The following is a 16,892-nucleotide window of genomic DNA, read 5'->3' on the forward strand; positions in this document are numbered from 1 at the left end:
CGGGCTTTGTGTTAAGCTCGTAACACAAACCTTCAGACTTACTAGCTCTGCCTGAATATCTCTTGGCCTGCCTGGAGATTTGTTTTAGCATTGAACAGCAACAGTCTACTGATCAAATGACTATTACCAACTTCGTTTTAGCTATCATTTAGCTTTGTACAGTTGTGTGGTGTAGCACTTACTGTTACACATCTGTCTGGAGCTAACAGAGCAATAATAATTATTCAGAGTGAAGTGAACTATCTAATATGCTGCAATAAAAAGCAGTATAAGGGGAAAAAGATATGGAACAACTGTGGAAGACTAGAAAGTCACAGGATAAGACAGAGGCTGGGGGCTATAAACACCTCACCACCGAGATAAGAACAGCTCAATAACTAAAGTATAACATAAAACTGCTACTAACAGTGATAAGAAAAAAAAACAAGGAGAATATAAAACTAAAAAGGGAAAGGAAAAAAAAAGACAACAAACACAAGTGATGCACAACACAATTGCAACCAATACCCATCCCGACCCGAGCACTGATCTGAGACTTCCGCATCACTCCCCTCAGTTTATACACTGGGCATGATGTGCTGTGGTATGGACTACCCCTTTGGCTACTCTGGGTCAGGTCTCCTGTCTCTGCTTCCTCACAGCTTCTTGTGCCCTCCTCGCTGGCAGAGCATGAGGGCCTGAGAAGTGCTTGATCAGGGTAAGCATTACTCAGCAACAACTAAAACACTGGTGTGTTATTAGCTTTGTTCTCAGACTAAAGCTGAAACACAGCACTGCACCAGCTACTAGGAAGGAGAAAAGTAACTGCTACAGCTGAACCCAGGACAGCCAACAACATCAACCTCACAGACTTCCCAGTAGTGGGCCAGAAGGCTGATGACTGGCCATATCCCTCCCTGCCAAATGAAACCATCCACCTTAGAAGGGTGGGCAAAGCACAGAGAAGGAGCAGCTACTACCAAGTTTGTTTATTTATCATTTTGATCATATGCAATTTGAAACAAATACTAGGAGCATTAACTCAACTATCAATAATTACGCGGTTGGACCATTAAGACTTGCACCAGACTAACTGCATATTCTTGACTCTGCAAACACTGATCATTCCTTCTGTTTCTAATAAACTTTTGAATGTAACAAATTCAAGCAACCTATCTGAAACTGGATGCAATAAAGTGGTAATAAAAGACTAAGATGTGGAAGGAGAGTGGGTACAGATGGATCCACTAGTAGCTATTGAGCCCGAGGTCCAATCTGCAGGGTGAGGATCATGCTGCAAACATGGGAGATAAGCAGTGAAGAACTTCAGGCTGAGAAAGCATACAGCTCCCATAGTCACTGGATTCCCTTCCTCCCAGCCTCCATAAAGAAATAGCAAGAATTAATTTATTATCCTCTAAATAAGACCAACAATGTGTTACTAGGAAGGGAAACAGCAAACAACTTTATACATATACACAGAAACATGGTCTCTTTACCTCACTAAGTACCAGTTTCCAATCTTCTCAGACTAATTCAAGCATTTTGGGTGTTTGCTAACACCAACTGGAGTGCATACACATTTGTTCCCCACCAGTGAAAAAATACACTACTTTCCCTTTTCTGCTAAAGCGATGTTCCCTTTACTCAGCCTCTGCCCTGTCTTCTGCTTCCTTTCTTCAAATACTCCCCACCATATTAATGTATATCTGCTTAGATAAGGAAATGTCATTATATGCTCACACACTTTTCATTGCAATATTCTAGGTATGTTTATCAGCAGCAAATCTGGGCTTCGCTGCTTTCCATTGCTGCTCATAAAAGCAGAAATTACATTCTATTCTGAGAAATGGGGTGAAGATGCTTTTAATTCTTGATAAAGTTTTAATTCCACATTATCTGGTAATTCAGTTTGAAGGAAAGTATATCATTATAGAACAGACACAAGGCAGCTTGGTTGTTTTTATTTCACTTGCTTATAACATTGTCATGCTTTGATAAGAATACCATAAGAAGCAAACCTATGAAGAAAGGCAATACTATTAGGCAAAGAAGTGAAAGGGGAACAATTTTTCTATTTCATTGTTTGCAGCCTCTCCTGAAACACTAAGAGATTACACCCTTCATCCCTGTTATTAGACTATTACCTTTGTAGAGTGTTACAAGACTTTATGCACTGAGCTTGAACGGCATTTAAAGATTCACAAGTTAAGTTTCTTACGTAAAGGCAATTTTCTACCTATATGCACATACATATTCATTATTTATTAGCTAAATCGATCTAAAGTATGGTATACATATGAAGTACATATGAAGTAGAGCGTACACATTTTCTCAAAAATAAAATATTGGCAGAGTTGACACGGAATCAGCTGGGGAGGGAAAAAACTTATTAAGGATACAAACATGGAAAAACAAAGTATTTTTCTTATCACTGCAATGTTATCTTCAAACATCTCCTTTATTACCAATGTAAAATTCATGGTGTCAAACCTGAAATTTTGCTGTGGAACAAAATCTGAGAGAAGGCTCTGAAAAACAGACTCTGAGCATTAGCTATCAACTCATCTTCCTGCTGGAGATTGCTGCAAAGCTAAATAGTTGCTAAATCAAACATGCCAGCACCTGGTGCGCCACACTTCAGAGTTTAACATACTAATTTAAACCATGTGCAGTTTCAATTCAACTTAATACTTCAGGCTGTGAACTGTAATTAGGACAGAGCTGGCACACATTCAATTCCATTGCCTATTGCCCTTAAAACCATTCTGAATAAACTAACAGGACAAGCAAGTTCTCTGCATTTTCTCCATCACATCCTAATAGAACAACTCTGAAAGGTCCCATTTGTTCTGGATTATGTTTTTTTAAGTATTTGCTAACTCTTGCACTGTTAGCATTATTGTTATCATAATTAATTACATATTTGTTTGGATTTAAGAGAGACACTGTTAACATAAATAATGCCACCTTCTGATTTAAAAGCTCAGTCACATTCTTCTGCTTAAAAGTATGTCCTCCAGAAACATAAAGTGAGATTTCCTTCCCCACTTCTTAAAGATATCACAAAGTGATTTTTAGCTATCTGTGAATCTCACAAATAAACTGGAAAGATAATTTTTTGCTGCCAAATAACTCTCCAGTGTTAAACATGAAATGGCTTTCTTTTACCTTTTTCATAGTTTTATTTTTAAGGTGACTTTACTGCTTGACATAATTATCTAAAATGGTGATTGAATGTTTTAAAGTGGGAAAAGAATAGAGCATTGCAAATACATTCGTCTACTTACACTTTATCTCAAGTTTTTGTAATGCTACAATTAGGACAAGATATAGCACCCTGTGAGACAGAAACTAGCAAGAATTTTGGAAACAAAATTAGATCAAAAATGAGCACTTTAAAAGAATAACATCTTTATTCCCAAGGTAAATCTTCATTACACAAAACTCATTTTTCTGACTTCAGAAATAAACATCAGAGAATCAGTTCTCAATAATCAGAACAGCAGAAATAATTTTCTACACCGTGTTTCCTATACAATATGCAGAAAGTTTGACAGCTTTGTTGCAACATTTTTAGGTAACTAATCAATTCTGAATACTTGTTTTGGACAACTGGTGAAAACCAGGTTTTGTCTATTGAATAAATAGTTTTAACCTAGTTTCTATATCTTGGATTTACCAAACAACTTGGATTAGCAGTGAGAATGCAATACTTTGAAATAACTGATCCATACTAAAGACCAAAGTAGTTATCTAGCAGGTATCTGGTGATCTAAAACATAGTGGTAGCCTCAGCCTAATTCTTTATAGCTCTATCTCACAGTTACAGTCAACTTGAGATTCACACATTGTTTTTTCACATCCAGCCTCTCAAGAGCCTTGACTGGCTGGTATGCCCAGATTATGTCTGCCCACAACAGCAAGAAGAGCTCATCACAGAGTTCCCTGTTCCCAGGACTGTCTGTTCCTGATTAAAGAGTGACTCTATAAAATGCACAGTGCTGGAAGCAACTACCAGAACTGCTGTGCATCACCTCAACACTGCTGACACAATCCAAGACTTACAAGTTGCTATAGAGCAAGACACAACCCAAGACTTACAAAGTTGCTCCCACATTTCTGGGAGAAAAAAATATGAAAATCTCTAATTGACATTAAAAACAGAGAAGCAATGTTCTAATAGCATTTGAATAGAATTCTGTTAAATGTCTAGGACCAGCACCATGGTTTTGGACAACAACATGTGCTGGAAAACTAAGTTACTAATATATTGTTGTATATAAAGCATGTATACCGACATATACAAAGCAGGTCACCCCAAGCAACAGAGTACCTTAAAGGAAAAAAAAAAAATATAAAGTTGCTTTTTTTTCTTTTCAGATACTGTTACCTGTAAAGAGGATTCCTGTTCTTTTGGGCTAGAACTGGTAATAGTACTGTGAAGCTCCTGGTCTTTCCCAAGTTTCCCTGACACTGCTAAAATGTTAAAATATTCACCTGGGAACAGATTCTGGCAACAGGGACCTGTCATACTGTGCCTTGACACACAAGAAAAGGGAACTTGAAGTTTAAGTCTCTGATCTCCTCAAGGCTCCATCTTTCATAGAAATGCTGAATTGTGACTGCTGTGTTAAAAAGCAAAACCATTTAATCACCCAAACAGCCTCATTCTGACCAAATTACCATGTGTTTGTTTTGTAACTCAGAGTTACTTGGCTCCAGTCAAGCAGGATGCTGATACCTGTGTACTAGTGAAACTTGATAACAACGCTTCCCTTTTAATCACTTGTCATTCAACTCCATCAGTCTGTTGGTCTTGATTATTCCACAGAAGAGATATAAAGTTACTGGCCATCCCTTACACACCAAAGCCTACCATGACCTATAATCCCATGACTGACACTTGCACACAGCAGGTTGAAATAATAAGCTTGAAATTCCTCAAGCATCTAACTCTTATTTCACAGGTGAATGAATTATTGAGCTACTACATAAGCACGCAACTGAAACTTTAAAACAAAGTTAGCTGTTCACAACAACAGAGGAAATAACCTAAATTCTTAGACTGACGACTTTAAAACCCAGGCTCATTTTGGCATCAAACGCAGACCTGCAGATGGCATCAGCATCTACCGGTAAAGCAGCATTTCAGGCACACCCATTCCTTCAGCATTCTGCTCTCCTTGGCATGTTTCCCCACCCCTCCGCCATTACCTTATTGTGCTTGGGTTTATGAAAGCTCCTCTCAAACACACACCTCTACGGATTCACTCAGATTTAGTAGCTAACTCCAATTTCAGAGCTCCATCCTGAGCCAGGTACAGGAGTGCCACAAGCTGTTACCACCTAAGCCCTCTCTGGATCTAGGCTCACAAATACTGTCAGGCTTACACATACTATCGGATGTTGCAAGTGATCTACTGAGGTGGCCTTAAAAATCTAACAGCTGCCACAGTAACTTAAATCAAATACATATCTACACCAGTATTACTGCACTCAGTGACAGAAACATGCTTAGAGATGACTATACAAATGGATCACTCTATATTAGGGCAAACTTACATGACAGAGCTTCAGCAAACACTGGCTTGAAAAGCCAAATTGCAGTAGTATACTTAAGAACTACCAGTGGTCCACTCATACTTCTTAAGCCCATCTATAATTTGGCCTCTGCAACATACTGCAAAGCCACATTCTGCTATTTGTACTGCATAAAAAGAAGTGTCTTGTTTTCTTACATTAAAGTCATTCTTTGGATACCACTGTTTTGTAATGGAAAAATGGCAAGTTAATCATTCTTCCCTTTCTATACCAGTAATGATTTTTCAGGCATGTCAAAATGCTCCTTAACTACCTTTACATAACTAAAAAGTACTAGTCATAAGTGAAGCTGTCCAATATCCCTAATCACCTTTACTCCCTCCTTCACGTATCTTCTAGTTCTACATCATCTTTTCTGAGATGTTAAGAGTGAACCATGTAAGATGAGCAAAAATATATTAAAATTTATACAGAAGCACAATTTATTTTAAAACATTTTATAATTAGCTTTCTAACATTAAAATAGCCATTTATAAAACCTGGTTTAAAAAATGTTGTCTTGTTAGGTACCTTACTTAACTACAGCCTTAGCTGCACTTGACTGGCATTCTTTTAATGACTTCCTACTTGGATTTTAATAACTTATGCCTTATTATTTTCTAGAATTCAGTGTTCTACTGTTTTGTTTCCACAGGATACATAAACTCAAGCTGCCCAACTGATCCTCACCAAAGGTGGTCAGTGATCTCTGGGTACTCCAGATTCTGGAAGGTGTAAGAAGTAAAACTAGTTGCCTTAGCACACTTCTGCAGTCCCACACAGCACAACAGCGTGGGTCCATCTCACTTAACTGCCCACAGCTCAGCAGGGCAAACCACAGGGGAAGCCCAACCTTCAAAAGGCCCTGGAAAGGAATTCAGGGTTATATTTTTCCTAAGCACTCTGGAAGAGGAGGAGTTGTCCTGCTTCACCAACTGTACCTTGTCTCTAAGACACAGCTTAATCATGTATTTTTAACCCTTGCAGCAACTTTTCAGGCAACCAGTCACAGAAATAGCACTTCATCACACCCCACTCCAGGCTCCATGCAACTACCGAAGAACCTCTTCTATAATGATCTTATACAAACATATGTGTCTCACTCTATTAAGAAGGAATAATGACACATACAGGCAAGCAACAGCAGGAGGGCAGTGAGTGGGACACAAGCACATTAAAACAGAAATTACTGGGGTGAGAGGGAAAATTAGAAGAAACAGATCAATGCAAAGGAAGAAAGAGATGTCACAAGAGAATTTTCTTAAGAACCATGAATACAAGAGCACTATAATTTTAGTACAGCTTGAATATTAGTAAAAAGTTGTTTCTAATATCAGAATTTAAGATACAGATATTGTACCTAGGCAGCTCTGACCTTTATTGCTGCAACAAGAACAACAGAGATATTCATTTTTTTCCTCAGGGATAGGAAAATGTAATTGACCTCTAACTATGGAATTCTCCCATTTTAGAAAACTGCAAACTAAGCATTGACAATAGCTCAAGGCAACTGAAGCCCTTGATTCTTTTAATCTCCTGCATTCAAAGTATTGATTTTTAATTGACTAACTTCACTTGAGGAAAAAAACAGTAAGGCATTAATACTGTCAAGAAGCATTATTTCATCAGTCTATTCTGTGGTTTGCCCTTAACAAACAAGTTCAAAATAAGATTACTTTAGCATTAACACTCAAAGCAAGATTTCTTCAGCGAAACACTCAGACACAAACACTCTTCCTAGCAGAACATTACTTCATTATGCAAGACCTTGATATAAAAGTCAAGGTCTCCCAGCTGCTTCGCTGGACAAAACCAGAATACGTGGTATCTAGATATATGCACTGTTTTAATCATAGGATTTCTAAACATATAGGCTAAATTAATAACAGTACACGTGTAACAAATAAAAAGTTACTACTTTTACAGAGGTTCACTTTGAAACTTAGCCCATGTTTTTCATCCAAAAAGCTTGTTCATAATGCCTTCTGTTAAATACAGAAAGTTACATCTATGGTTATCTTAGGCTCAGATATAGACTGCTGCAATCTGCTCTGTAATGTGCTTTATTACAGGGAGGTATAGGAGGAAGACTACTACCAAAGCTCTGCCAACTTTAAGTAGAACCATCCCTCTTACAATGCACTGTAACTGTTAACTCACTAGGAAAAACAGAAAGCAAGGTTATCAGTATATGAAAGCTGAGACCAACAGTATTTTTTAAGACAAGAATATTGGGAATTGCAGAAACAGATAGACAATTTATGTCCATTTAAATACTAATGAAAGCTTTTTTAAATCTTTTCTTTAAAAACAACCTAGCAAAATAGGGCTCATTCCAAATTCCCCAAAGGCAATTAGTACATAATTAATTATTATTAAAATACAGGCTACATTACCAGTTAAGAGCTGGGCAACAACTGTTACAAAAGGAGTAATCAGTGAGAAAAGGGAAGGATTATGAATACAACTGCTATATAGTTGTGTTTTCATTTTTAACAGTCCTATCCCTTTCCTCTGTAGAGAGCTGAGGTCACTTTATTTGCTTTCGTTAGACATTGGTTAACTTTTGGTGCTATCCTTGCAAATCTTTCCTAGTTCTCTGCAAAAGCTTAAAAACTAAACATTAGCTTCTCTGACATTCTTCACTAAACAATGCCAAGAACAAAATGAAAGGGAAAAAAAAAAATCCCTACATCAAAAATCCCACCAACAATCTCACACACATTACAATTGAGAACAGCTCCAAGACTACCTCAGACTCAGCGATCATGGTCATTCTCATACAGGAAGCCCCAGAAGCATACCTGTAGCCTTTGATGGGTGAACAAAATCCAATCAGCAAATACCCAAGGGCACAAGAACTACCTGATAGTATCTACTTTTAAGAAAAAAAACTTAGTTGTCACAATACAAAATTATTATTTTGTCCAAGCATAACAAACACACTTGAAGCACTGAAACACTTCTCTAGTTTTCTGTACACTAACTTTTTTGGCCTTTCTTATCTATACCTAGACCCAGGCTTCCTTCAAACAAGGATTAACATATTTAACTTGTTTATATACACATATTTATACACAATCATGCATATAGGTGTTTGTGTGCATAGTAGCAAATCTAGTAGCATTTTCTCATGAGAAAACAGGAAGAGGAAGCTAGATAAGGTTACTATCAAAAGCTCATTGTCTTATGCAATCACAGCCAGAGACCAAATGAAAATGGTTTTCAGTATAGATTTACTCTTTTATTACAGACACTAGGAAGACAAACAGATCAGCAAGCAGTGAAACCACTCAAAGTACAGGTATGCCTACAAGAAGCATATGCAGTTTCCATTACTGCCTTACAGTTCACTAGTTAATGCAGTAATTGCTCACCTTTGCCATTAGCTTTCTTGGTGAAAAGATGACAATCCTTAAAGATCAAAATCTCAAAAAACACGAACAGGATTTAAAAATAAGACTTCAAATACAAAATCCTTGTCTTTTAGGAGTAAATAAATGTCTTGTGCCTGTTTCTCAACAGGATCAGCAGTTCTCCTCTAAATGAATAAAAGGAGACTTTAATACAATACAGTGTTCTGATTGAATGTTTTTATTGTCCCACATTTCAAATTCTTACTGGAACATTTAGCTCAGCTAGACACATTCATTTCTATCACTCTTACTACTCCAGAAAATGTTTGGGACTGACCACAAACTCTGAGAAGATTCATGCTGCAAGGCAGCAACCAAAAAGGTGAATATTTAGCATAGCCATGACAAGAACAGGCTTCTCCCCAGGTTTGACTTTTTCCCTATGTCTGGATAATCTATGGCCATCAGAAAGGACTGCATGCATGGCTTCCAATCTTTTTTTCACACTAAGCCACTGAAATAATCACAATGGTATTTAGGACACCATCAAGAAGCCAAGTAATAAAGGAATTCTTTCCTTCATGTTAATGTGTGGGAATCCAGCGAAGTTATCCAAAACAAAAATGAATTTGATTTGGTCCAGTCTTTACCAAACCAAATTATAGTTGTTGTACAAGCTGGCATTTTTATTTATTCAGTTACAGAATGTCAAATTGTAGTTAAAAAAAAAAGTTGACAGCTCCTACAGTTTGCCATCATCTTGCAAACAAAGGGAAGAGATGGATGGATGCTTATATTTTGAAATCCTGTCCACAAAATTTATTACCATCCTACTCCATGATTACAGTAAACAAGAGTTAAAAAAATAAAAATGCACTGCAGAACAAGTGGCCTGATCTTCATGAATTATTACACCCCGACAGCTCACCTCACTATGATCTCAAACACAAAATGTAGTCATTTTCCCTCCCCCACAAAGGCACTCCTGTTTAACATAACCCTGACAAACCGGTTTATCTTCCTTAATAAAACAACCGTTATACTAAAACCAGGGTTATTTCATCAAATAAAATTATTACAAAAGAAATTCAGGTCCCAGGATGGCATCTTTATTCATTGCCTGTTCAAAATCTGACATAACCCAGAAGCCTGGTGCAGACTAGGATGTGCATGGCTGCAGACCAGCCCTGCTGACAGGGACCCGGGCATCCTGGTGGACAATAAAACTGAACACGAGTCAGCTGAACTTCATCACAGCAATGAAGGCAAAGCCAACCTTGGCTACATCCACAGGGACCTTACTAACAAGAGATTGAGATGTAATCATCCCACTCTAGTCAGCACTTCTCGAGTCATACATGGAATACCATGTCCACTTCTGGTCCCCACAACTGAAAAAATACATGGACAAACTGGAGAAGGTCCAAAGGGGGGCCATGAAGATGATCAAAGGGCTGGAGAACCCTTTGAGGAAAGACTGAAAAAGTTAAGCTTCTTCTCCCTGCAGAAGAAGAGGCTCAGGGGGGACCTCACAGTGTTCCAATACTTAAAGAGTGGCTACAAAGAGGATTAGTCTCTCTTTTCACTAGGAGCCACACAGAAAGGACAAGGGGCAATAGGTATAAGTTGCACTGGGAGGTTTCATCTTGATATAATAAAGAATTTCACAGTGAGAACAACTAATCCCTGGAGATTTTCAAGATGCGGCTGGACAAGGTGCTAGACAACCTCATCCAGGTTCCCCTTGCCATAAAAGACTGAGCCAGAGGATCTTTCAAGATCACTTCCAACTTCTGTTCTATGAAAAAGGCACAAACTTTTGACAAATTTGTATGATCACATAATTCTTTGATAACAGATGCTCTGACACCTACATTACAGTAACTACTTTCATTACACAAATCTGCAAGTAGACCTCTGCAGAATATCAGAAATTCTGGAGCCATTCCCATTTCTGAAATTAAGTTTAATAGAGCTGCAGGATGTTTTCTTACTACATGACACAGAGCTCAGAACATGTCCTGGGTTCAGCAGTAGCAGTCATGTTTCTCCTCCTTGGTAGCTGGTGTAGTGCAGTGTTTTGACTTTCAGCTCAGGAACAGAGCTGATAACAAGGATGTTTTGGTTTGGCCAAGGACTTTGTGAGCCTCATGCTCTGCCAGGGAGGAGGGGAAGCCAGGAGGAAGCAGAGACAGGACACCTGACCCAAACTGACCAAAGAGCTATTCCATACCACAGCACGTCATGCCCAGGATGTAACTGGGAGTTAGCCGGAAGGGCTGGGAGACTGCAGGGTTGGAGGAGGTATCGGTCGGAGCTTGGTCGGGCTTGGGGGGCGAGTTATCGGTCAGTGGGTGGTGAGGTGTTGTATTCTGTTCCCTTGTTATTTCCTTTATCATTGTTATTATTGGTGGTAGCAATAGTGATTTGTGTTATACCTTAGTTACTAAACTGTTCTTATCTCAACCCGTGGGAGTTGCATTCTTTTCGATTCTCCTCTCCGTCCCTCCGGGAGCAGGGGGAGGGCAAGAAAGGGGGGGAAGTGAGCGAACGAATTACCTGACTGGGTTTAAACCACGACAGAACAAAAAGGTGAACACGCTTAGTAATAAACATCCTACTTTACACTGAAGTTTACTCTAGATTCAATTACATCCCTGTCCTAGGTTCAGCAGTAGCAGTTATGTTTCTCCTCCTTGGTAGCTGGTGCAGCAGGTAGCTGTTCGGCCTAGGAACAGAGCTGATAACAATGATGTTTTGGTTTGGCCAAGGACTTTGTGAGCCTCATGCTCTGCCAGGGAGGAGGGGAAGCCAGGAGCAAGCAGAGATAGGAGAGATAGGACACCTGACCTAGACTGACCAAAGAGGTATTCCATACCACAGCACGTCATGCCCAGGAGGTAACTGAGAGTTACCCGGAAGGGCTGGGGACTGCGGGGTTGGACGAGGTATCAGTCAGTGCTTGGTCAGGCTGGGGGGGGGGGGGGGGGGCGAGTTATCAGTTGGCTGGTGGTGAGGTGTTGTATTCTCTTCCCTTGTCATTTCCCTTATCATTATTATTATTGGTGGTAGCAGCAGTGATTTGTGTTATACCTTAGTTACTGGACTGTTCTTATCTCAACCCGTGGGAGTTGCACTCTTTTCGATTCTCCTCTCCCTCCCTCCGGGAGGGGGAGGAGGGCAAAAAGGGGGGGGGGGAGTGGGTGAACGAGCTGTCTGGCTAGGGTTTAAACCACCACAATCCCAGTCTTAGATATGTGTTTAATTATCACATTACAAAAGTGAGTATCAACTGACACAAATATTCAAGATCAAACATGTAACACCACCTTCTTTACATTCCTGTAATCTCGATATATGCGATTATTTACTACTTTACAAAACACCTATTAGTATTATATCTATACAACTAAAATCAGCCCTGAAGTATAGGTAGATTAATGAAATACTAAAATTTGACAGAAACTGGAAGATAAAGCTCCGATTAAAATATTCTAAGCAAGAAGACAAAAGGCTATTAAGAAAGAAGGCAAGAGCAGCAATTCACATCAACATCACATTTTGAGTACATACTCCTAACATCACTGAGTGGACTTCCCAAGCCAATTCACCCTAAGATATACAGTCACTCTAGGATATCCACATGCTGTGGCATCACACCAAAGGTGGTCAAAAGTCCATTCCACACATTTTACATATGCACACTTCCACCCTCATGCTCTCACACTTGGAAAAAAGCTAGTGAAGAAATCTGGGGAGGATTTGCTAAACTTCCACAAGCAGAAAATAAATGAAGCTAATGAAAGCTGGACTTTTATATAGTGCACTATAACACTGTGCACTATTCTCCTCAAAGACTTACTGAATGACACTGAAAAACACCGTGGGACAGAAGCACTGACAAAGCAAGCAGGGAATTCTTTTCAGACATTTAAGATTCCACAGTAATGTCATATATCCAAAACTTTCATAACTGTACAATATCTATGGGTTCAATAAGTCAGTCATCTGGAAGTGCACAGTATGGAAATCTGGCTCTTCCTCTATTATCTACCATATATACTTTTTCACCACTATAAAGCAATACCACATGGCCTCTCACCTGAAGTACTGCTTAAAGACAAAAGGAAAAACCCTACTCCACAAGAAAACAGAATTTTGAAAAGTTGATCTTGATACCTGGATTTATGCTTTTGTATTTAAGTTTTCAACACAGTCCTCTCTCCATACATCCACACATCATCACCTGGATTTTTTTTACATACAAAACCTCTCTCAGTGCAAATCTCCATTTAAGGAGAAATAACTCACAGAAGACCTGAATTAACCATTTTGATTAATCTTTTCTCCAACTCAAAAAATACATAAGCAGTATGTACACAGCACATGCAAATCCATCTATTATAACCAAAATCAAGTGCTGTTATCTTAACTGTTAACTAGTGATATGTTATTCTTTTTCAGAAGCTTGGATGGCTGCATTCAAAGTAAAATCATACCAAGTAGATTTTATTATTTCATGCAATTTTAGATGTAGTCTTGATTCAAGACAAAGTGCTTTCTCTTCAGAACACAAGCCACTTAACTTCTGCTTTCTTATTTTTCCACCCTATTGTATGGATTCACCTCCACCACTTCTCATCGATTTAAGAGGTCAATACTGAGCAGTTACAGGACCAGCTCACAGCCTTCTACAGCAATTAAGGTCATAATGGACAAAAAGCTATTCAGTGTTAAAGAGCACTGTAATCTTTTCTTCTTCTTGTGTCATCATCTTAATACTCTTCAAACAAAAGCCTTCAAGTAAGCTACAATGTGATATAACTCTCCTACCCAATTCCAGAAGAGGAATCCTGCAGTTCCTTTAAAGCACATTGTTACCAGCAACAATGGAAGTTGTTCCATAAAGCTATGACCCAGGAGAGGACAGTCTTCCTAAGAACCACAGTTTAAAAAAAAAAAAAAAACACAGCTTTGGATTCAAAACTAAGTTACAATTTTCACATAGTGAACAAATTCACTACAGGGAACTTACAGTATAGAATGTCCACCCCTCCAACAGACATTTTCATCTTCAGCTACTGTGCATTTGATGTGCATCAGAGAAACTGTATGCCTCTAACACACTAGTATATCCTGAAGCAGTTGAATTTAAAGCAAGGCTAGGAACAGGACAAAATGGATACTTTTGCTGAGATTGTCTTCTGAAATAATGTCTAATGCTGGCTTTAATTCGGGGGCCTAAACTATTTAGCCACACACAAGGAGACTTAAAAAGCCTGAAAATGGTCTCTCTTTCAGAAAGCAGCGCAAAACAGATTAGGAGGTCTCCATAAAAGTGGTTTGAAGAGAAAAGAAAACACAAGTTCCAGAAAAGAAATGATGGCTCTGTTGTCTACCACAGCAAAACCTCTGTTTCCCGAGGCAACTGAACAGATTGGACCATTGCATCTGGAAATGCCGACTCAGTATGGCAAATGTCCAGCTACTGACTGTGCACCCTGACTTAACAGGAGCCAGTTTCTTCAGCAAACACAAAGAGAGTACCATTTCTGCGCTTGCTAGGTGTCTGTGAAAGCAAATTTTTGACAAACTCTTTCAGCAAGACATGCCAAGGCAGCCCTACTAAGAAGTGTTTTAAACAGTATCATCTAAGTAGAACAGAAGTTTATTAATAACCTTGTGGTTAAGTCTTAACTGAAAGCGGCATGAACAGTTCTGAACCCAGAGTTACACTAAAATTTAATCTATTTCTGCTTTCAAAGTGGTAGAACAAACCCATGTAAGGTTACAAACTGACTTTCCAGAAGAGTTTGGAAACAGGGGTCCCATGTTTCCAACCACACCACATATCTTACACATAAAAGCTTGTTTCCATCGAAATAGCTCCAAATTCATGTAACTGAAATCATAACACAGCTTTCATACAACACTGGAGGAAATAACAGAACAGGATGTGAACACAAGTTAGTTGTCAAAGCCTGACAACCACTACACCAGCATTTCATCTCACGTTATTTTTACCCATCTCAAAGGGAAAAAAAAGCCCATTTGTTATAACTAAAAAAATACCAAAAAAAAAACCCAATAACATACCAACAAACAAATCAAACCTCGAGGATCAGGGATGCATTAGCATTTCTTTCTATAAAAATCAGAAAGAAGATGATCTTCCCCTTGAATCATTTGCCATAGCACACAGCAACATCTTTACCCCATCACATACATATCCATCTATTCATCATAAACCACTTCCCAGTTCTGCATACTGGCCAACTAGGTGGAAAGGGGGATGAGGAACATCAGGCTGTATGTTCCCTGTCAGAACAAAGCAGGTAGATATAATTACCAAAGAACAAAAGCAAAGACAAGAGACTATTGGTGACTTAATGAGTCACCAATAAAGTCTCACTGAACAAAATACAGTAAGAGTTAGGGAGGGAAGCACACAACACTACTAGGAGAAAAAAGAAAAATAGGGAGGAGTCCAAGGTCACATTAGCCTACGGAAGAGCAGTTAAAGCAAGAACACTAGAGATGGGAGAATGTTCCTACATGGTTCAGTGGAAACAGGTGCTATGCAAATGAGAAAAGATGAAATGGCAAGAACATGAAAAGCTAGCAGAGAAGGTGGGGGGAACAGACCACGATTTCTGACCGTTTCTGCAAGACCAGAGACTTAAACAACAGCCCAAAAAAATATTTTTATGTGCCAGCAGTTATCGGCACTGCTGGCAGCTAGGCACATCTGGGCACAGGGAATAAACTGCCGGTACCGAGCAGGTGGCAGCGAGCAGGATGGGTGTATCAGACAGAAAGAGAACAGGACTAACAACAGATGGGACAACGCCGCCAGAAAGAACGCTCGTAACAGAGAGCACAAGGAGGGAAAGAAGACCACGAAGATAGGGGGGAACTGGAGGATGACTCAAAAGGGACTTGAGGGCTGTGAAGCTCGAGTCAGTGCGGATCCCCAATGAACAGGGGCTTCTGGAGACTAAGGGGAAGCCCCGCCGAAGGAGGCTGACCCCGGGGCCACCGCTGGGAACGATCTCCGGTGGGAACCGGCGGCATCCCCACCCCCCCTGTGGCGGGCCCGGCCCCGGCGCGGTGCGGGCAGGGAGGGTGCTCTGCTCTGGTCTCCCCCGTCTGTCCCGGCGGGCGCGGGGGAACTCCCGCGTGAAACCAAAGTACCAGGGCCGGGCCGCCGGACTGCCCGGGCGGCCGCTACGTGGGGCGCGAGGGAACCGTGAGGGAAGAGCAGAGAGCGGCGGTGTCCCGGCGGGCCGGGGGTCCCCGTACTCACTTTTTGTGGGACGGTGGGTGCTTGTCCCTCCTGCCGGCCGCCGCGGACTGCTTGGGCCGCCGCCTGCGGGCCTGCAGCGCCAGCACTGCCGGGGATAAGAGAACAAACCGGAGCCGGCGTGAGTGGTGGCGGCGGCCACGCAGCCCCCCCGCTCCCTCCCCGCCGCCCGGGCACAGCGCGGTACCTTTGCGCGAGCTCATCGCCCCGCGCCGTACGCTGCTCGGCGGGCGCCGTTCCCCGGCTGACCCGGGCCCACTCCCGGCCCCGCTGCCACCAGCCGCGCCCGCACGCCGGGCACCGGCCGGCAGCACCGGCACCCCCGCCCCGCCGCACTGCGCAGGCGCGGACCGGCCGGCGGGGCAGCAGCCGGAAAGGCGGGGGCGGGGCGGCGGCAGGTGGCGGAGAGCGGCGCGGGGAAACGCACCTGAGGTACGGCCCGAGCCCGCCCCTTCAGCGCCCGGCGGAGGGGAGGCAGGGCGGGCCTGTTTCACTGCTCCCCATCGGCTGCCGCCGGGGCGGGCTGTGCCGGGTCGTCGAACTAACTCGAGTTAGTTTTGACAAGTTCTGGGTCATAGTGGGAGTAGCAAAGAGATCACCCTGCGGCTGCGCCATGCTGGGAGCTGTGAGAAGGGGGAAAGAGGTGGCTGTCCGCCTCTCTGGCAGCAGCT

The 16,892-nt window shown here is 41.2% G+C and overlaps 1 protein-coding gene across 4 annotated transcripts in view; it reads right to left on the minus strand.

Moving 5' to 3' along the window:
• Positions 1-16,547, minus strand: part of SRPK2 (SRSF protein kinase 2) — a 152,342-nt gene extending 135,795 nt beyond the window's left edge. For 3 of the 4 annotated variants that reach the window (XM_057417812.1, XM_057417811.1, XM_057417808.1), the window contains exons 1-2: positions 16,409-16,547; positions 16,225-16,309 (exon numbers count right to left, since the gene is read on the minus strand). In XM_057417812.1, the coding sequence (XP_057273795.1) occupies positions 16,225-16,309; positions 16,409-16,424 (101 nt within the window). In that variant the 5' untranslated portion in view covers positions 16,425-16,547. Of the gene's footprint in view, positions 1-16,224; positions 16,310-16,408 lie in introns of those variants that run through there. The other variant, XM_057417810.1, reaches the window with a different exon arrangement.
• Positions 16,548-16,892: the final 345 nt, after the last annotated feature.

Source organism: Pezoporus wallicus, unplaced genomic scaffold, assembly GCF_028554395.1.
Source record: "Pezoporus wallicus isolate ANWC-B61680 ecotype Strahan unplaced genomic scaffold, APGP_CSIRO_Pwel_v1 contig_5542, whole genome shotgun sequence".
In the NCBI taxonomy this organism is placed as follows: domain Eukaryota; kingdom Metazoa; phylum Chordata; class Aves; order Psittaciformes; family Psittacidae; genus Pezoporus; species Pezoporus wallicus.